This window comes from Polistes dominula, unplaced genomic scaffold (assembly GCF_049000335.1).
Source record: "Polistes dominula isolate Pdom_NZ unplaced genomic scaffold, Pdom_raw_medaka contig_20, whole genome shotgun sequence".
Lineage (NCBI taxonomy): Eukaryota > Metazoa > Arthropoda > Insecta > Hymenoptera > Vespidae > Polistes > Polistes dominula.
The window spans coordinates 50,001-71,931 of record NW_028301147.1 but is presented as its reverse complement, the minus strand read 5'-3'; the positions used below and the strand labels follow the sequence as shown (position 1 = coordinate 71,931).

General features: G+C 45.9%; 1 protein-coding gene and 1 long non-coding RNA gene across 5 annotated transcripts in view; one reads left to right on the top strand and one right to left on the bottom strand.

Annotated features, from left to right (window-relative positions):
• The window catches only part of LOC107067441 (uncharacterized), a 43,360-nt gene extending 22,939 nt beyond the window's left edge, over window positions 1-20,421 (bottom strand). Inside the window, exon 1 of the long non-coding RNA XR_016178256.1 lies at window positions 20,283-20,421. This is a non-coding gene — a long non-coding RNA (uncharacterized LOC107067441). The remainder of the gene's footprint in view (window positions 1-20,282) is intronic.
• Window positions 19,939-21,931, top strand: part of lov (BTB/POZ domain-containing jim lovell protein) — a 13,091-nt gene continuing 11,098 nt past the window's right edge. Inside the window, exon 1 of one of the 4 annotated variants that reach the window (XM_089177458.1) lies at window positions 19,939-20,271. In XM_089177458.1, the coding sequence (XP_089033584.1) occupies window positions 20,268-20,271 (4 nt within the window). In that variant the 5' untranslated portion in view covers window positions 19,939-20,267. The other 3 variants (XM_089177460.1, XM_089177459.1, XM_089177461.1) reach the window with 3 other exon arrangements.

The following is a 21,931-nucleotide window of genomic DNA, read 5'->3' as shown; positions in this document are numbered from 1 at the left end:
TATACAAATTTTGTTAATCGTCGCGACGAATTTTATTATGGATTTATTAAATCCAGCGATTTACTTTTCGACGAGAGTTTTCACATAGATCGACAAATTTGATTTGACGCTCGACTTGCATAATCGTCGTCTAATTGTTTGAGAAATCTGTCGTAATTATCTTTAATAGTATTTGGTCGGTGGAACATATTTTGAGGTCATTTTAGAAAATGAAATTTGTCTACGAATAAACGAGATTACAGTACAATTATTTAATTCGATATGAGAATTTCATCTCTAAAAGGATATAATTAAAAGCGCGGATTCGTTGTTTCCAACCAATCTCGATTCGATGGTTATAGTTATTGACGTTATGCAGAAAACTCGTAATATGTAGGTGTTAAGTATGTTTAGGATAAACAAAAAAGTATCGATTTATTCTCAGGCCTAGATTTCCTGGACATTCGGCCAGCGAATACAAGTCGAGCAAATAATACGTATGAGAAATACTAGGATTCGTCCTAGGTGAACGGGCTGGATAGGAAGATGAAGAGAAACGGTAAGAGAGAAGAAAGGGATGGATGGCGTAGAGTAGGTGGACGGTCTTGACGGTATCTTGGCTCCCTCGGTGTCCTGGGGCCGAGCGGCTAAATACCTCAGGATTGTTACTATTGCTACCCCACCCACCCACTCAACCGACCGACCGACCGACCGACCGACCGACCGACCAACCAACCGACCGACCGACCGACCGACCGACCGACCGAACGAGCGACCGACCGACAGACCGACAGACCGTTTCTGCCGCCCCTTTTCAACCCCCTTTTACCTCCCAATCGATCTCCTTCGCCTCCTCCTCCTCCTCCTCCTCCTTTGATAGGGTGGAATGGGTTAATGCTATTGATTCACGTGTACGAGGTGCTCGGAGGAAGAGGTAGCAACGACGTCCGCCACTGTTTGACAGTAACGGATCTCTCTCCTCTGTTACGGGATACCTTATGCGGCGGCGGCGGCTATCTATTCGCTCGGTTCTTCCTATTTTCCATTTCGCCCCTAGCTTCTTAGCGCCTCGACAACTTTCCTTGTGATCCCAAGTTACGCATCGAATATCCCCTTTTCTTCCTTACTCGAATCCTATTTTATTATTCTATTCATTTATCGATATGCGTTGATTTATAGGATCTCTTTAACAAGGATACAAAAAATATGAAACATTTGGCAACATCTGCAACAATGGAAGAAAGCATCAGGAATATGCATATTAATTGTCGATAATAATTCATCGACAAAGAGATTTTCAAAGAGAAAATGTACATTATTGTGACGTGTAATACAATATGCAGATAGATATTTGCAAGCCGCGCACCTAGTTCCTTCCACCGGCAGCGCGATGTTTCGCTGCCCCATGTTGCTCTCGGAAGTGCGATTGGAGGGAAGGAAGATGCTACTCGCTCTTTCTCACTCTCCTACTTTCTCGCTCTCTCTGTCTTTCCTCCTTCTGTATTTCCACCTTCTGCGGCTGGACACGAAGATCGGTGAAAGACGGACGGAGAGAGAGAGGGAGAGGGAAAGAGGGGGAGAAGCATCGTATGGTTGGGTTGCGAAGGAGAGGAAGAAGGAGAGAGAGATAGGGAGGGTGGCGGTTGTGGAGAGGGGGTAAGAAACTGTGAAATATCGATTAAGTTTGCCAGTAAGACAAGGAACGTCCGCGAGGCGAAGGCTCGTTGGAGGAAGGCGGGGGTCGTCGGGGTAGAGGTTCGTGGGGAGAGAACGGAGCGAAGGGCAAGCGGGGAAGATTGCGGTGCGGTGGGGTGGTCAGGGAGAGGGGAAGGTGATATGAGCATTGTATCGGGGAATTAACGGTACTCCCTCCGTGGTCTCGATCTCTCTCGTACTTTCCGTCTTCCTTTCCGTTCTCTCTCTTAGCATGTTACTCCCTCGGCGGCCCCCTGCCGTCTTCCGAAGGCCGTCTCCTCCGTTTCTCTATTGTAGAAGCAAGCTCTTCCTCTCTCTCTCTCTCTCTCTCTCTCTCTAGCGCGGGCGCTCGAGCGAGCGCGCACACATACACATACACACACACTAATACATACGAGGAAAAGCCGCGTGTACGCGAATCTACTATACACGGCTTCTCCCGTCTTCTCCTTTCGATTCGGTGGCCACCCTCTCTTTCTCAGGCTGTCTTTACCACCCCGGCAATGTTACGTAGTTCGACGACGACGACTACTACTACTACTACTACGACGACGACGACGACGACGACCATCTTCGCGTTCGCTTGGCCAACACACACGTCCTTCTTGATCACCCTTTTTTCAAGACTTTTCATAGATCCGATCGATCGTTTTGCTATTTTCCAAAATCTATCAATCAAAATTTTTATAGATACATATCTATATATAACCTTCTTTGGTGTTCAGAAATCGCCGATAAAATTGATGTAAACAGCCACTTGGCACGCTCTTTGGTTTCTCCCCGGAGAATTGGTCTCTTTTCGTCGCACCCCATACCATCTAGTTGGAGCGTCTACTTTTCGAGAGGAAAGGAGATAGCACGGTTGGTAGCGCACCGGCAGTAGAGTAAAGGGAGTGCAAGGTGCAGCCATAAACAGCTTGTTGCTTCCGCGAAACTGCCAAGGCTTTCCTAAGGCAACGCGAACCTCGGCTGCTCGGTTATACTACCTATCCAACAGAATGGCTTGGGTGGGCGCAAGTATGCGTAGAATGTGAAAGATTGCCCCGTGAGAGTGAGAACGATGCGAGAAACGGAGTTCTCGACCGGTGCTGGTTAAACCAACGACAACTTGCATCTTTCTTCCTCTTTCCTTTCCTCTTTCCTTTCCTCCCTTCCTTTCCTCCCTTCATTATTCTACTTTGCAAAGAAAAATATATTTCAAGGGTTCTCCGTTATCCATCGCGCGACCATTTTTAAAAGCGTCTTCGAACCATGTTGAGTTTGCTGGCCGCCATTACGAATGTTGAAATAGTTGTCTCTTCGAAGATAACATTGAACAACAACGTAGCTGTTTTACGTTGCAGAACTCAGGACGGTCGATGTAAGGTACGCGTAATTACGGAGCGTGTGCCGCGGCGTACCAGGTACACGAGAAACTAATAGTCGCCGACCGAGCCGTAACAACTGTCATTAACAGTCATTAACAACGCACGGCTACCTCTCAAAACCCACGGAAAAAGGATACGAAAAGTCGTCCAATTGGTAAGGGAAAGTCAACTTTGAGGTAGTAAATGGTCGTTTCTTCGTTTATTCATTTCTTATCCATTCGTGTCTACTACTCTACCTTAATATTCCTCATATGATTTTTGGTTTATAAGATGAAAGAGAAAAAAACATCGGAGAGGTTAATTTGTTATTTCCTCTGGAGAGTATATAACGCAATGCAATGCAACGCAACGCAACGCAACGCAACGCAACGCAACGAAACGAAACGCAACGCAACGCAACGCAGAGACAGAGATACTCGTTTTGTTAGAAACTCCGAGGCAAAACTTGGAGGATAGTTTGAAAGAGAAGGATGGTAGCTAGCGATTCGGGGCAAACGATCTGTTGGTGTGGATCGTCGACAAGTAATACGACTTGAAACGCGAACGAAGGCTGGCGAATCGCGAAACGCGAAACGCGAAATTCACGAAACATTGGATTACGGAGTAAGGCATGTAATCGGCCGCAGGCCTAGACGCGTTGGAACGGACCAACTTTGTAAAACGGACGAGGAGGAGAGGCAGTGACCAGAAAGCACGATGGATGCAGATACGAGAGCGAATGGGAGGCTCCGTCAGGGGGAGAGAGAGATAAAGAGAGAATGAGAGAGAGAGAGAGAGAGAGAGAGAGAGAGAGAGCGAGCTTTGATAACGCCGTATACGCGAAGGAGGAGATAGAGTACGAAGAAGACGGAGGGAAGCGAGAGCGCCGGAGGTGGAGGTGAACGCCAAGGGTTCTGAGATACTAACCCTTGGCCAAGCCGCACCCCGAGGTCCAGAATAATCTACAATCCATATCAGTCTTAGGTAGTCCACCCTATCCCCTTGCACTCCTTCCACGTCCTAGAACCACCTTTGGCAATGAGAGCTCGCCGTTGCCTCCCTCCTCCTCCACCCACCTTTCCTTCCTTCCTTCCTTCCTTCCTTCCTTCCTTAACTATCCCGTTCTCCCTCTTGCTCTTCCTCCTCCTTACCCTCGCTCCTTCTGTCTTTGTGTCCGTCCTTCTCTCTTCCTCTCTCTGAACTCCTTCTGTCGTTGGTTCGTTCGCTTGCTCGCTCGCTCGCTCGCTCGCTCGCTCGCTCCTTGCCTTGCCTTAGCCGCAACCCTTGCCGGGACCAGCCGGCTAGTCAATACCCCACACGTTCCATGCTTATACGTGCTAGTGCCTAGCTCCTTCTGTGTATGGACCGTAAACCATCTCCCTATCCAACCCACGACCACCCCGACTACTCCTTAACGATGGAACTATAGCCCCGGATCTTCGCCGTCCCGCGACCCGAGCCGCCCGCTAAATTCGCTTGGCAACTGGCAGTATGCTGACTCGAATCATCGAACGATTCCAAGTCCGTCTTTCTCGCGAGTTCGAAACTACATGCTTCTCGGTTGCCTCGCTTTTCTTCTTCCTTCGGGCGAGCATTCGATTCCTCATTCGAGATCGTTTGCAAACTCTCTCGCCAAGTTTTTCTTATTTACAAAAAGATCTATGCTAAACAGCGAAAACATATATTTTATATATAAATATACATTCCGTATAATATAGATAATATAGATACGCGCGCGCGTAGCGATACGAAAATATCGCTAAAGAGACAGACTGAAAATGGACGATTAGCTTATCCGAGTTAACCGCGGAAGCGACTGACTGGACTGCATTATTAAGAAGCCGAGCGCACAGTTCGGAGCGACGGAGAAAAGGGAGAGCAAATGTAACCTAAAGAGAGAAAGATAGACAGGGATTCGGTAGACGAGATATTTATTATAGCATCCGTGCTTCCTGGCATCAGCTATTTTAGTCTTCATTCATAGATACCTGGAGTCTCCCTAGCGCGAAATCAGTTTCCATCGCGAAACGTTACGTAGGAATAGTTAAATTCATTGAGAGCGCTTCGACGCGCCTTGGGGTGCGCGCGAGCTCCTTTCGAGGGTTCATTCATGATACACTCGGGGATTGCTCGTACTCACTTTCTTTCAAACGATTTCGAGTTTGTCGAGCTATGCAATGACGCATTTTTTGTTAGAAAAATACACAAAATCCAAACCGATGTCTCACGTGCTTTCTCAACACACACACTAACTTACACACAGTAACTTTGTACTTTGAGCTTTGTACTATCTTCGTCTACCTCCGCCTATTCGTTCGGCATCCTTGACCATTTTTCCCTCAAATTCAATAAGAACAACATGCCGCTGTTCTAATCCGACAATTCCTACATATTTCATTTATTATACTTTCTTCTAAACTTTCCCTGCTGAGAAGGATCAAGGCTAACTATATATGGCTCAGCGGTTGACATTCTTTCTCCATACGTGTTGGAGACGCGTGATCCAGCGTGAAGGAGAAGGAGAAGAAGAAGTTTGGGAAAGCTACATACCTACAACTAGTTGGCACATGTTATAACATGTTGCATAATCTTTGTCGCCTGACTTTCGGAAAAAGAATAGAAAGAACGCTTTGCCGTCAAACCGATTATCGTAATATCCATGACTCTTACCTTCGGAGAAAAGTAACCTCGCTTTAGTTAGGTCTCCCTTCTTGTTCTCTCTTCTTTTCTCTTCTCGGAATTGTGCGTACACGTTCGTCGTGTTTTCTCTCTTGCACGTTACACAGTGCGAGAACGACGACCAGTTCCCCGAACGATCATCGTGCGCTCTTCTCGTCACTTTATGTCTCATAATTATTATCCCTCCGCACCTATTTTACGCTACCACTAACATCGAGAACGAGAGAGTTATTCGCTTCATATGGGGGTACGTAAGGGGTAACTATCCTTGCTGTTATTACACGTGGTACGACAACAACAAAAATCTCATCACCCTTGGATCATTTATTCAATATCTCTGAGTATTTGAAGTTTGAGGAATGTGAAATTTTTTCCTGTCGACATTCTATATGCTCTTTCATGTTAATGGACAATGGACAGTGGACGACAAAAAGACGAATGAGATAGGTACACATTAGGATTTACCTGACAAGTATATACCAAAAAAAATATATAAAAAGCATATATTCTCGGTCGGAATTCTAGGGAAATATATTTTCTAGGCATTGTTGTTGTTCTTCGACAGAGAAAAAAGGAAAAAAGGAAAAAAGGAACAAAGGAAAAAAGGCAAAAAGGAATAAATGAATAATGAAGGTATCGGAAAAGAAAAATATTGTAAATAAAAGTGAATAAAAGTATAAGGGAACGAAAGCAAGGGTTTACGCGTTCCTCGAAGGCTAACCAACCGATCGGCAAGGCCGAGCAGCAAAATGAAATTGCTGAATCGTGAAAAAGAATTATTAGAGGGAGCGCAAAAGGATGCAACCGAGGAGGACGCAATGACGCGTCAAGACGCTACTACCTACCTATCTACCTACCTACCTATCTACCTACCTACCTACCTACCTACCTACCTACCTACCTGCCTGCCGTAATTGCAGCCGTAATACTGACGAGTATTTGGTAAATATTTGAAAAATGTATTGCAACATGCTCGTCGATAAGAAATCGATCGCTGCCGTTGAAAACTCATTATTTCCTTTCTTCTTCTCTGAATCCCTCTTTGAATTCCTCTCCCCAACCCGTCCCACTGTCCTTCTCTTCTGCTCACTTTTTCATTAGATTCGCAGGCGCTAATCGGCAATACGCGAAAATCAACTCAACGGTCCATACTCAATATATGTAGCTTACATTTGGACGTCAAATTCCAACGTATAATTGTCACCTTGGGAGATTGAAGAATCGAGATTTCTTGAAAAATTTCCGAAGGTCATTATTGTAAACGTGCTATATAATAGTAGGTAGAAGATCGAGTAGAAAAGCCATAGGATATGCTTATTTTTCCAACTCTGTTGGAAATCAAAAAAACAGATTTTATGGCTTTCGATATATGCACCTATCCATATGTATACAGTATGCATGGGTTAAGCATCTTCTTTTCAACAAAGGTTGTCACGTACTGAACAATGGAACAGGTAAAAAAAGTAAAAGATTAGGTTCAATAATTTTTTGAATGGTCTGGCTATTGATATATATTTTTAACTGACCTATCCGACCCTACATTGTGTCCTATTACTTTGGAAAAAAAAATATATATATAAAATATAAAAAAGAATAATTCATGCACGATCGAGTTTGAAGGAAAAAAAAAAAAAAAAAAGAGAATCTGTCAGTTAATAAATTCCCATATCGAAAGATTTCGGTATTTGAAGAAGGATACACGATACATGAAAAACAAATATTTTACGGTTCTATCGTCATTTCGGTGTACACAATTGTTTGAATTGACGTCACTGTGCTATTGTGTGAAGCAATAGTAAAGCTTTGTTCGTTTGAAAGAACACAAATTTATTATACTATACTATTCTATAGTAGGAAGAGAAAAAAAATATCCGTCGATATAGAGACACCTAACTAGAGAAATGTATCTAACTCGCGTTATTTCTACTTCCTCGGAGGAGAAAAAAGAAAAATAAAAGGAAAATAGAAGGAAAATAGGTAGGCGCTGGCTTGGACGATATCATCTCCTCTTTATCCGTGACTCGCTTCTTCCTCTTAGCGACCTCTGCTTACCTTAGACATGCAATGTACACACTTTTACCTCCGGCGCACCTTCACCGCACCTTCCAGCTACGCTAATCTCTCGCAGATCTCCCGCGGAATCTCATTAGAAATTCATAACCGTCGACCCCCTACACCCGCTTCCGAGAAGCGGACGGGGGAAAAAAGCCATGATACGAAAGAAATAAGCAGGCAAAGTACATTAAAAATTAATTACTTTGCTGATGGAAGCTAGAAGTGCCTAGCGAGAGTCTACGCCCTTCTCTAAAGGAGCCGAAGCCGAAAGGAAAACGATACAATTTCTTTTGTATCGTTTATCCGTCAGAAAGAGAAAAGTGTCACAACGCACTAGTTGAAATTTCATCCAATCATTTGCGTTAAATTTGATGGTAGAAAAGTCAGTCAGTCAGTCCGTCCGTCCGTCCGTCCGTCCGTCCGATATGCCTCTTTAAAACTGAAAATGGTTGGAGTCGGTTAATTTCGTTGCGAGCCAGAGCCGCAAATCACTCCGCTCCGAGGTTCGCTACGAAAGTTAGTCTCTCCGTCGGGTGCTTACCTACTTATTTTAATATCACCTTATTACCTCTAAACCAGGGTAAATAGATAAATAGATTTCGCGGAAAGGCCTCGATCGGATTTGCCGAGCGGCAAGGCACTTAAAGTCTCGCGACGTAAAAGATAGAAAAACAGTAATATAGGAAAGATGGGTGGGGGCCTGGATGGGAATGGGGGAGGGGATTGAAGATGGAAGAATATGCAATGGAAGAGATGGATTTGTCCCGCGTCCATCGTCGTAATTAACTCCTTAACGAAGTAAACACGAGGACGCCATTTTAATTCAAGCTAAAATACACCTGCGCGCTTGCGACACTAATCTGTCGCCTCGAAGAAAAGTCGAAAAGAAGATTGGCCGTTAGTTATGTCATCGAGCTTAGAAGGGAAAGTCTATTCGCGTGTGTAAGTTGGACGCGTCGCGCGACTCGAACCCTCGAACAACTATCCAACATAATTCGAGGGCAGGAGAGCGGTGAGGTAACTCCGTGGATGCGATCCGAGAAGTTGCATCACAGGCGTGGATCCTTTCTTTGCTTGTTTCGCGCTAGCGAGTGAGCGAGCGAGCGAGCGAGCGAGCCAGGTCGAAGGGGCCCCCGGGTCGCACGATCCTGCTTGATCTTTGCGCTCGTGCTTGCCATCTCTCCTTACCGGCGTTTACCCACGAACATCATTCCATATGATATCTTTTCGATCGAGATATATGATATCTTTCCGATCCTTCTTTATTTTCATTTTCTCTCTCCTTCTATTTATATTACTATATATATACGTAAGTATATCTTAAATACAAATTTACAAACTAAGCGGCAGGTGAATGCGATATTGCTTTCTTTCCAATTTCTTTGCGACAATTTATTGATCGCAATTGCTTTCGATCCAGATGGAAAAAGGACAAATAAAGGTACGCGTTGTCTAGCATCTTCCAATCCTCGTGTCCCCTTTTCCTTTTCCACCCCGATCGTCTTCGTCCTCAGGCACGAGGGAAATATTCGTAAGAATTAAAGCGCCGGGAATTAACATTCCTTCGGAGTTAAGAGGGAAGCGAGGTACGGAGAAGAAGGTGCTTCTTTCGACTTTGAGGGGGTTGCCATCGGCCGGAGGGAGGGTATCTATCGGAGGTGCGTGCATGCCATCCTTGCGAACGAAACAACGGGAGCATTACCCCACCCCTCCTGCTTTATCTCCATCACCTCCTCACCTCTCTCGTTCCTCTTCGTCTTCGGTCTCTCCTTCCCCACCTCCTCCTCCTCCTCCTCCTCCACCTCCTACACGTTCGAATGCGCGCGCCCGCGAAGAGACTCCTATACAAAGAAAGCGTGCACACAAGTCGAAAGAGACGCGCGTATCATACGTAGGTATACACGATCTTCGTCTCTTCTATCCATTTCCTTGCCTTACTTCTTTCCCTTTCTTTCTCTTTCTTTCTCTCTTTCTCTCTTTCTCTCTTTCTCTCTTTCTCTCACTTGTTTCCGATTTCAGCGACCCCTTCTTTTCGTATACACGACACAACGTTGTCGTCGTCGTAGTCGTCGTCGTAGTCGTCGTCGTAGTCGTAAGGGAGGGCGAAACTCGGCTTTCACAGGAGGGGAAGCTGTCTTATTCTTTCCACTCATTAAGGCGGATCGATGTGCGACGGTGGATACGACGAAGAGGGTGAGGGGCAAAGAGTTTGCCGACCATCGAGGGAACGAAGGCTGCTGCCTCGAGGAAGGTGGAGGCGAACCAGGCACGGCATGACATATCGTGTACCCACTCACCCTTCGACTTTATCACCCACCACCCTCTCGTGACTGTCATGATCTCGTTCTTATAGAAAATCGGTTCCGTACGGGTTGGTAATACGTAAAAGCGCGTCTACCGACACGCGACCTTCCTGTGAGAACCTTTCGTCTAATATACGAAAAAGCCGAGACAAAAAAAAGGACCAATTCTTTGGCATCTTTTTCTATCCATTTTTGTATTCATCGAGATTGAAAGAAGGAGAGTCCTTCCTCTTTAGAGAGAAACGAACAACTTTCGAGTTTGTTCGATCGATACCTACCCTAGTGTAGATAAGAAAAGGTCTTCTTTTGAGAGAGGACCGAAGTGAGAAGTAATTCTTCGCGATCCGCGTAAAGGAAGTAAATATGTTAACGTTAAAGGGTTGCACGCGCGGCAACATGTGTCTCTGATCCAACGTAGGAGGTCGTGAGTCGTGACGTAGAAAGAGAAAGCGCGAAAGAGAATGGTGTACTCTCGGTGGAGTGAGAAAACGACCACGTGCTCAGCCACGTGGTGGTCGAGGCACCCTCTCGAGAGAGCCTCGACCCCTCTACCATACGACGCCACCTCCGACGCCACCTCCGACGCCACCTCCGACGCGCGCTGGCACCTGCAGAGCACCTCGGCCCCGAGGAAAATCGCACGCGTCGGGCCTCTTCTACCACGCGTTCATCGCGCGCCGACGCCAGCTGACCACGTAGTGGACCATACCACGCCAATAAAATCTCCGAGCCGCTTGTCCACCCCCACTACTTCCTCCCTCTTCATCTTTCTATTTCTCTCTCGCGCCAACTTTCTTTCCCCCTTCCTACTTTTTCCTATCTCTTTCCCTGCCGAGAGATCCACGTTGCGACCACCGGTCACCACGTGGACGAAACGATCTTCCAAAGGGGGACACGTGGCAAACTTTTGCGTCAGCTGATCGCTACGTTATAGTAGCGTACAGTATAGCTAATAGTCGCCAACCTTTTTTCTTTCTATTTTCTATTCCTATAGGAAGGATATTCTCTTTTGTATCAATACCTTTTTTCAATAGGAAACAATGCTCACATACATGGCTATTCGACGACCTCAAACTTTGCATTATTATTACTATTATTATTATTATTAGTAGTAGTAGTAGTAATAGTAGTAGTAGTAAAAGTAGAAAGGCCTTGCCGTTGCAACACTAACGCCTGCCCCGTCGGCAGTGACAAACTTGAAACTCCAAGAGAGTTAGAGCGTGCACGTACGAAAAGCACGCGGTCTCTTTCCCCTTCCCGTTGTATCAGCTTTCTCGTGCATGTCCCCGCAAAGAGACACGCACGTACGTACGTAGATAGATAGATAGGTAGGTAGGTAGGTAGGTAGGTAGGTAGGTAGGTAGGTAGGTAGGTAGTAGGTAGTAGGTAGTAGGTAGTAGGTATATAGAGTACACGTAACTAAGGTCGTCTGCACGGATGCCTATATGTAGATTGCAGAAGAACCACGCCCTCTCTCACTGAGTTTTCCTCCGTCCCCGACGTCGGTGTTGCCACCACTACCATTTCCACTTCCTCTTCGAGCTCTACCTCCTCCACCTCCTCCGCTTTCTCATCCATCCCCAACCCCTAATGACGCAAGCAAAGCAAAACAAAGAAAGGTTTATATACCGGAGGAGCCGCGCTTCTTCCGTCCCTCTCGGTGCTCTCTCGCTTTCTTCGGCAGCAGTGGGTACCTTTCTCTCTCTCCTTCTCGATCTCCGTCTTTCCCGCTTTACCGGCCCTCCTCCTCCTCCTGCTCCTCCTCCTCATCCTCCTCATCCTCCTCATCCTCCTCATTCTCTCTTTTCAGCCGACCATCTCTTTCTCTCTCCATCGCGATGCTCCACCGCGCGAACCCGTCTTTCTCTCTTTTCTCTCTTTTCTCTCTTTTCTCTCTTTCTCCCTCTCGGTCGAGCTCACTCGCTCACATGCGCGCAAATGAAATCGATTAAAATGCTGGGCGCAACTTCTAGGCAGAGCCGCTCTACCCCCGACCATCGCTTCTTCCCTTTCCGTCCTCTCATCCCCTCGACAGCCCACCTTCGGCCCCCTCAACCCTCTTCCGACACAAACTCTCCCACTCCTTTACCGTAAGAAACCGAGAAAACCCTTACGTACGTTTCTACCAGCCGCTTTACCACCCACCACCTACCACCTACCACCTACCACTCTACTACTCCCGCCACCGCCGTCGATGCCTTCATGGTGGTGGTGGTGGTGGTGGTGGTGGTGGTGCCGGTGGTGCCGGTCTCGGTTCCGGTCCCGTTGCCGCTACACACGAGACGATAGCCAACAGATAGCAACGTGTATACCCTATCGAAGAGCAAGCAACCACCGGTGCCGGTCGGCACTGCTGGCACTGCCACCGAAACGCGCGTCTTCTACTAAACCGTGCTCATACTTAAATTCGTCTAAATTCTTTAATGCTTTTTCACTATTCAAAATAAAAACTATTATTAGCAACGCTTTTCACCGGTAATATATTTTACCGGCTCGTTCGTCGGGGTGAGCGCAAAAACCGTACGCGCCTTTGGCCTTTCAATGAAAAAGAAACAGCAAAAGTAAGGGAAAAGAAAAAAAGTAGATCGAAGGTTAGCCGAAGGAGGAAAAGAAAGAAAAGGAAAAAGACAAGCTTTGCCGGCGCAAGGCTCCTTCTGTAGGGTGAGAGAACGTCGTGGATGAGGGTGGAGGGAAAATAAGAGGGTAGCGCGAGAGTAGGTAGGGTAGCTAAGACGACCGTCTCCAAGTAATTATAAAATGCAATCAATACTTTACATATTTTTCGCGCAAGCCAGAGGTTTACCATTCTCGATTCCCTACAACTTTTTTCCAGCCTCTTTTTTCCGACGATAAACGCGCGGTAGATGGGCTACACGCAAATTTTCTCGCTATTGCCTTTTGTCAAATTTCAACCACAACAACAACAACAACAAAATTGCACACGCGGAACGTTATACGTAGTATCTTTATATGCATTTCTTTAAATGTAAGGAAAATATGGAAAAAGCAAAATTCAACCCTTTGGTCAGACAACGTGTGAACAACAAAATACATTATTATTCGTTCTTTCATCTTAAATCTTTTCATCGATATTTCAGCGACAAAGATTATCGATACTTGAAACGTTAACCCTAGAATATCGGTTGAAAACTTTCTAGGTACTCGCATCAAGGGATAGACTGAGAGTGAGAGTGAGAGTGAGAGGGTGAGGGTGAGGGTGAGGGTGAGGGTGAGGGTGAGGAAGAGGGTGAGGAAGAGAGAGAGAAAGGAGGGTAGGCGAAAGAGCTAGCGAGGGAGCGAGAGCGAGAGAGAGAGAGAGAAAGAGAAAGGGAAAGCAACGATGAGCGAGTAGAACAATTCCGAGTTGTAAGGCGAGGGTGGTGGTAGAGTAGAGAAACCGAAAATAAGGGATCCGCGACACGATTATCTTTGACTTTAAGATTATCTTGGCGATTGGTCACTCTGTCCCGCTGTGTAAAATAAGAATAATGATATTTTCATAAAATATAAAAAGTTAAGAGATGACGAGTAATTAATAGCGATGCATAAACTAGAACGCGTTTGTGCGCGCAATAGTATTCCCTTCGTAAAGTAACTTATACTTGTTTGAAAAGTTTTCCAAATCCTTTACAACCGACGACGACGACGACGACGACGACGACGACGACGACGACGAAGACGACGACGGTCTCGATAAGATTTACAATCTTTCAGATCGTATTGTACATATGGATACTTGCCAAACGATCCAACGAACATAATCTAACAACATATGTATATGAAACTAATGCCAAAAATATTTATCTAACGACAATAAGATCGAGATTAATTCGATTGATATATTTTTCGTAGAAACGTCTATCTACAAAAGGTTTTATCCAGTAAACTAAAGATGAGATCGAGAGAGAGAGAGAGAGAGAGAGAGAGAGATCGAGAAAGTGTAGGCTATCATGTAATATTAATTAATCGACGTAATACTCGAGCAGAAAGGGGAATGAGAAAAAACGGAGGACTCGAGCTTGGTGGGGCCCTCGAGCGCGCTTACCCATTCGATTAATAGCCAAACGCTACCCTACCTTCCACCACCCTTTTCCCACCCACCCGCGAAAGTAAGTAGTGAGTGAGCGGCATTCAAGGGTTGGTGACTGTACGCCGGGGTGGCGAAGGGACCGGGGCTGGGTGGTGCAGAAGGGAAAAGGAGTGCTGCTGCCGGTGGTTGTTCCAACGAGAAGCAAAGGAAGCACGGAGTCGGGGGACCAAGAGAAAAAGAGAAAAAGGGTGGGAGAGAAAAAAGATGAAGAGGAGTTGCGCGCGAGCGGGCTTGACGGTGAAGGGTGGAGTGGGTACCGAGGGTACGGCCAGATTTTAACGATTCCTCTGCCGCGGAGTCTTAAGAGAAAGAATGGCGGGGATGGGTGAAATGAGAGGGCAGGGTCGGGGCTTCGCGGGGGTGTTCGGCTTGCTGCTGTGTGGGTGGGCAGAGGACGGCGTGGAAAGAAGCTCGAGAAGGTTGGGGAAAGTGGAGGAAAAGACGACGAGGACGACGTGGACGAGGTGGAGGAGTACGACGACGACGACGACAACGACGACGACGTTACTACTACTACTACTACTACTACTACTACTACTACCACTACTACTACCAACACTAATACTAATACTAATACTACTACGACGACGAGTAGGTTGAGGAGGAGTATGGAGAAGAGAAGAAGGAGGAAAGAGAGGGATCGCGCGGTGGTCGACGCGCGGGGCTGAAGAGAGGGGCGCGAAGGACGCGAAATGAAGAAATTCTATCTACATTTCCAACCCTTCATGCAGCGTCTTACCCCCTTCGCGTTTCTACCCTCTCCTCGGGCACCCTCTAGCACCTCAACTCCTCTTACCTATCCCTTCTTTTCTCTTTCTTCCGGCAGCGTTTCTTCGTCTCCTTCTTCCGCTTCTTCTTCTGGCGTTTCGTTCCTTCCACTACCAGGACAGTACCGAGCATAGGAAACCACCCTACGAACGGTTGTCTTCTTCCCGCGCGTACGGTGTCCCCTCAATCCGCACCGCACCACGAGCAACCATCCCCTTGAGACAATACGACCACCTCTTTCTCTACCTTCTCATCTACCTCTTGCCCCTTCCCCACCTCTTACTACTTCTACTACTTTTCCTCCACCTCCGTTTCTTCTTCTTCTTCTTCTTCTTCTTCTTCTTCTACGTGTTCTTCTTCTACGTGTTCTTCTTCTACGTGTTCTTCGTCTACTTCTTCTTCTTCTTCTCCGTATTCTTCGGTTGGTTCCTCCTTGAAGCAACTTCCACTTGTTCATCTCGCTCCAACCCCTTGAAAAGCGGCATTGCTAGCTACCACCATTACCATCGCGACTAACACCAAGTACGGTAGGGTTGCTGCGCCGCATTTCTTTCTTCCGTTCCAACCCCCGCGTAGTTCGTTCTCTCTCGCGCGTCCTACTACCACTTCTTTCCCTTTTCTTAAATACAAAAGCGAAAATTTTGCTTATTAGAATATTTCCAGGAGGTTGCGCCACCCTTTCTCTCATTTTTTTTGTTTTCTCCTCTCTTCTCCCAAGAGATACCCCCGACTGTCGCTGACTATGCGAGACTTTAATCATTATATGTTATATGGTGCCGAAAATGTAAAAACGATCGACATGGTACAATACTCGACTCGACACGCACAACGTGGCCCAGCGAAAACTACAGAGAAAAGAGACATTTTTGTAAGAAAAAAAGGCAGAAGTGTGGGGGTGGGGGGTAAAAAAGGAAAAAAAACTAAGGAAAAGAATATCGGAATATTCGCGTGGAAGGATACGGTAGGGAGTTTGGAGCGCGATCTAAGATACCGAATGATAGGGGGAGGCTGTTGTTGAAAGAGAGAGGGTGAGACTGTAACAAACAATGGGAAGGTAGTCTTGGCGGACAATAGCTCGTGTGGAACAAACACATCTCACCCGTTCACCGTTTCTCACCCTCTTCCACCCTCTCCATCCTCCGAGCCGGTATGCTACCACCCACCCTGTCCCTTGCACACAAGTCGCACAACTACCATCACCACTACCACTACCACTACCACTACCACTGTGAGAGTACATTTTCCTCTGGACTCGACGATACTTGTATGTTTTTAAGCTGCAAAAGCACCGATACGTCCATAGATACGGCTTAGAGAAGCAAACCGTTGTCGAAAAAGAAATGAGTTCGTCATACAATGCGACTTGATTTTTCTATGTTAAACAAAGAGTTAATTGTTGGAGAGTATAAAGAACCAGACCAAAGGTACCACCGCGACGCTTCGCAACCTGAAAATCTTTCAAAAGATTTATTCTACTGAGATACTATAATAAGACGTGCATACATACATACATGCACATACATACATACGCACAGCACATACCTACGTATTTATATACGTTCAACGGTAGCGAACTTTTTGTCGAAATATTTTTGAAAGACTACAAAAGTTTGTACTACATTTCCTTTTTTTTCAATAAATTTCCAGTTTGTTTACGAGTCATATGGATTTTAACAGAGAAAGGATCGTAGGATCTTTTCTATCGATACTCGATCCTCGTCGACGTTCTTTAAACTTTCCAACGATCCTTTGAAATAGATGTGTTTCCATCGATCGTTTGTTGTATGTCGGAAAGAAGATCTACGGAAACTTACGGCTCCTCGACGCAATCGATCGTCAAAAGTCTTATCGTCTTTTCAAACTTTCACTTGAAGGGGGAGGGAGAGCGCATATGTTTCTTGTTATATTCCAAATGATGGTTTCAATGACTTTCGACGTCGACTGATAATATAGACCTATATCGATAACAAAAGCGACCTTGACTATGTTGCCAGTTGACGTTTTCGTCGAAGGGCTCGCGAGGTTGGTGAGAAAAGGGGGTAGAAAGTTGGTTGGCAAAAGGGAGTCGGGGGTACGGAGGACGAAATGAGGGTTCCTGAGTTTTTGCCAGGCGATCAATAAAAGTCTCTGTGCTCTCCTCTTATACTTGTCGTATAACGAAGTAGGCTGGCAGCCCTGTAAGGGTTTGGGTACGTGGCCCGGTGCGTGCATTAATTCCACCTCCGCCACCTCTCACTCTCTCTCTCTCTCTCTCTCTCTCTCTCTCTCTCTCTCTCTCTCTCTCACTCACTTTCTTTCTTTCTTTCTTTCCTTCTTTCTTTCTTTCTTTCTTTCTCCCTCGCTCCGTCTCACCCTCTTCCCCACTCATTGTCCCTCTCTCTGGCAGAGCATAGCGCTAAAACCACCCTGCTTCGTCTTTTCTCCTTCTTCTCATTTCTTCTTCGGTTTCTCCTGCTCGCGCTTCCTCCTCTTCTTCCGCTTCTGCTTCTCTACTCTCTTTTTCTCTTTTTCTCTTTTTCTCTTTTGCTCTCTTTGTCTTATTTTCGACTCGTTCCATCAACTCGTTCCATCCTTTTTCCTCTAGGCCATCGTACGCTATCATTTTCTCTCAGCATTTTCTCGTCTCAACTTATCAGCGCTCGACGCCTATAAGAGCCACACGCAGTCGGTTACCGAGAATACAACGATGAAAGTTGCTTGATTCGTTACCCTAATCGAGAGAAAGAGGGAAAGAGAGAGAGAGAGAGAGAGAGAGAGGGAAAGAGAGGGGGAAAGGAAAAGGCTGCTTCCCAAGGAACTAAGAAGGAGGAATTGGGCTGTGTTTCAAGAATACTCGACGTACATATACTATATTCCTTTCGTACCGTTTCTTTGTTTCGTTTCATCCCAACATACTCTCTCTTTCTCGCTCTCTATCCCGTTCGCACGGCCGCTCGTCTTTGCTATTCACTGCAACATCTCTTATTTCCTTTGCGTTTCGACGTACACACAGGTACTTTTCCTTGCTCGGCTTTTCTATCGGCCGCCCTACCATTCGGTCATTGCGTTTAACGTAAAAAATGCTCGCTTTCGAATTCGGTTTTGTTGATCCAAGCTTATGTAAATACATTATCTTAATTAGAAAAATGTTGGGACTGGAGAAAAAGCGCTTCTGTCCTTTATATTTTGCATTTTCCCTAAGCGGGCATGCACTATTTCGACATAGTCGGGACGAAGTTTCCGCGAGGTAGCGAAACACGCACAATCATGCGACTGTTGGAGTTTCAAGTGGGACGAAGCTTCGGGAAAAGAGTCGTATGATAAGATAAAGCAACTAAGCAGTCGAGTCGTCGTCGTCGTCGTCGTCGTCGTCGTCGTCGAATAGTCGAGTCCTTTACGTGTACAGATAGGTTTTTTAAAAGAGAGTAATTAAATATCGTCGAGTGTGTCTTTAAAAGACAAATTTGCAAAGAATAACGTCTTTAAGAAAAAAAAAAAAAAAAAAAATGTACGTAAAAGGATTTTTTCTGTCCTCCTTCGTTGTCCTTCTAAAGGGGTAATAGATAGGTATATCCAGTCCATAGGAATAACATTTCATTTGGTTTCCTTTTCTATCGAAGATCATTTTTTGATGAAAATAATATAAGAATTGTGCATCCTCCGAAAGTTTCTATTGTCGTTGAACACAAGAAGGATGTAAAGAAAAGAGGGTGACACTAGTTCTTCGTAGCAGCTCTCACCTAGCAACGTTTTCTTAATCATCATTCGTCTATCTCTCGATATTAGAGAAGAGAAAAAGTGGGGTGGCCGAACACGAGGGGGTTACCAAGCGGCGTCGAGAAAGAACGGGGTAGGGGAATACAGAAGTATGTAAAAGTAGTAGTAGTTGTAGTGGTAGTAAGAGAAGGAAGGAGTAAAGGAAGGTGGCGTTGGAAGGAGTAGGACCGTGGGGCAACAAGGAGGGACAGAGGGCAAGAGCGCGTAAAGAGAAAAGAGCGAAAGGTGGAGGTGGCGGAGGAAAGAGAGGGTGATGGAGAATCAACCCGAGAAGAACGAGAATGACGGCGCGAGGGGGAGAGGGGGGGTGGGGAGTGTAGAGGGTGAGGGGCACCAAGCCGCGGCGCTCCTTACTCCGCCCAGCATCCAAGATGGCGTTGGCGCGGCTCTCCTCGTCATTAAAATCAATAATTAAAAAATACATCCGTGGGCACCTTCGCTTTTCTAGCGCCTCGTGACGCGTGCTCGGGCGCCACCCGAGCGTCACGGCGTCGGCAGCGCCGAAGACGACGACGACGACGACGACGACGACGACGACGACAACGCCATCCATTTGCGTTCCGATCCTCGTGCGCGCGAACCAAAACTCCCCCTAAACACACACGAGTACTTACTAAGAGTATTACAATTAGTTAACATACCTGACCTAAAGAAATACCTTCTTCCTATATCCTATTGAAGCTATTCCTTTACATTTAGAAATAATCTTATGGCCTTGGAGGCAACAAAATATGTTTTTCTTCAAAAAGGGAAACGTGATTTATGACCGATCCTATGGACGACAGGGTTGTGAATGGAAATCCTTGAACCTACATATTCTATTGAAAAATAAAAATAAATTCTACACTCTCTCTCTCTCTCTCTCTCTCTCTAGGTGTCCGTCAGCATTCACATGTCACATGTCCGCTGCTGGCATGTGAAGAATTTTAAGTCGAAAATAAAAAAAGATGTAGATAAAAGATGCATTTAGAAGGTTTTTCGAATAAGGAAAAATAACGGCAAAAGTTGAATGGTATATTCTATTGTCTCTTTGGAATAGAGCGAGAAGTAAATATATCGGATGAATAAGAGAGGTGGGGGAAAAGTGGAGACTTTGGTGTAACGCACGTTAAAGGTTCGATGGAAGAATGGTGGTGAGTAGAAGGAGCGATACGTTGGACAGGAAAGGAGAAGGAGGGTCCGATGGGCTGGTACCCACACGGTTGGAGGTGGCACGAGGAGGTGGGACTCTCGTCCCATTCTCCACTTTCAGTGGCAAGTCCGAAGAGGCAGTCACAACGCGACTGCTCGAAGAGTCGGGCCGGCCGCCTGTCGTAACATACAACAAGAGGACTACTCACGCATGCACGCACGCACGCACGCACGCACGCACGCACGCATCATACACTTACGAGTGCCACTACGTGTGTGAAACACATGCCGTACGGATTGACAAACGAGCTCCTTAAACATAGTGTGCTACACGTTACCGATTATCACGCGAATTTATCAATCAACGCGAAGATACGACCGCGAGTGAATACACATTGAAATACAGAATTGCACCCAAGTGCGCGCTTCTACGAGCTTATAACAAAATTAAGGATCGTTTCATCAATGTGTGAGTTTTACCTTAATCGGATACCAAAGTCCTTGTACCATGAGAACCAGGGAAGAACGTTGCGGCCTATTCGATAATTTCCAACGTCTCTTATGTTTTAAATCCTCTTGCTTTTCTTCTTCTCCTCCTTGGCTTCCTTCAATTTTATCCTCCACACTTATTTCTGATCTTACTTATTGTTTTTATTTCTGTTCTTTTCTTTTCTTTTTTTGTTTCTTTATTTTTTTCACATGAACGCGTTTTTGAACGATAATGACGGGGAGCAGCAGCGTCGATCAATCCGATTTCTTCGTTTAGTGTTGTGAAATAGATATATCAAAATATGATATAAGAGAAAAAGTGTGTTGAAAAAAATAAAGAAACGGAGGGAGAAATAATCCCGCAGCAAAGAAAGTTGAGAAAAGAAAGAAGAGGACGGAACCGTTCCAAGCGTACGTATCCTTACGTATTCGAGACTCATTCACTCTTACTTGTCTTTTTGGTTTTTTTGGTTTTTTTAGTTTTTTTTTTTTTTTTTTTTCTAAACTTTTTCGTTTGCGACAAACAACAAATAGCACACAAGAGCGAGCGAGCGCGGATAATAAAAGAAAAAGAGGGCTTTAGGGAGGTTTTGAAATAAAAAGCAAAGGCGTCACTGGCTGCTAGTCGATCTTGGGGGTCGATCGAAAGGAGGGCCGCGAAAGGTGGTATACCGGTGGTGGACGCGATAGTGGTCCGCGTCAGATGGTAATACTAGTCGAGATTGGTAGTGGTAAATTTGTGCGGAGGGGAAGCGAAGAAAAGCACGCGAGGGTGGGTTAGTATCGGGAGACGCGCGGGAAAGACGCGCAACGCAAGAGAAAGAGAGAAGGTGGAGAACGAGCGTGCTTCGAAAGGAGAGAGGACGAGGATCGAGGGAAGGGTAGGAAACGAGAGTGGCGAGGGACCTGCGGGGAATCTTAGGAGGGGCGCTTAACGTCACGGCGCATTCACTCACCGGCCGTCGCCGACGCCGCTGTGCCGCACACGCGTTCCATACGATACGGTCAGTTTTCTCTTATAAACGTTTATTACACCTTCCCACCCCCCGACACAAATCCAACAGCTTTTTGTTTTCAATGGTTAGCTTATAGCAGTGTTGCAAATAACTCGTCGAATTTTGCAAAAAGTGAAACCGTCTTCGTTGCCAAGTGAAAATCAAGGATATATATACGTTTGTTCGTTGGTTCGTTGGTTCGTTCGTTCTTTTGTGCATTTGTCCAGCTAATAAATTTTCTATCTAGAGTGCATAGTGGGTGATATTGTCGAAGAATCAGCTGATCGTTTGGGGCGTCGCGCGCTACCTAACTCTCCCCTCTCTTTCGTTCCTTCTCCTCTCCCCGGCCGCCGCCGCTCCCGCCACCGCTAGTCACGCTCCGTCTCTCTCGTTCTTCTTGTTCTTCTTGTTCTTCTACCTGCACTTCCTGTACTATATTCCGAGAGAAAGCACGAGGAGAAAAGATGAGTCACGCGGGTGGTCCGCAAAGTCGCTTTTAGTTTTCCCGCCAAGTGAGATATCACATCAAAAATATCACATGAGATATCTTCGTCAGTTTTCTTCGCGGCCGATGCTGATTAAAGAAGAGATCAAATTTTGCTAAATAATTGTTATTTTGACAAAATTTGAAAAGGCAAAAGAACC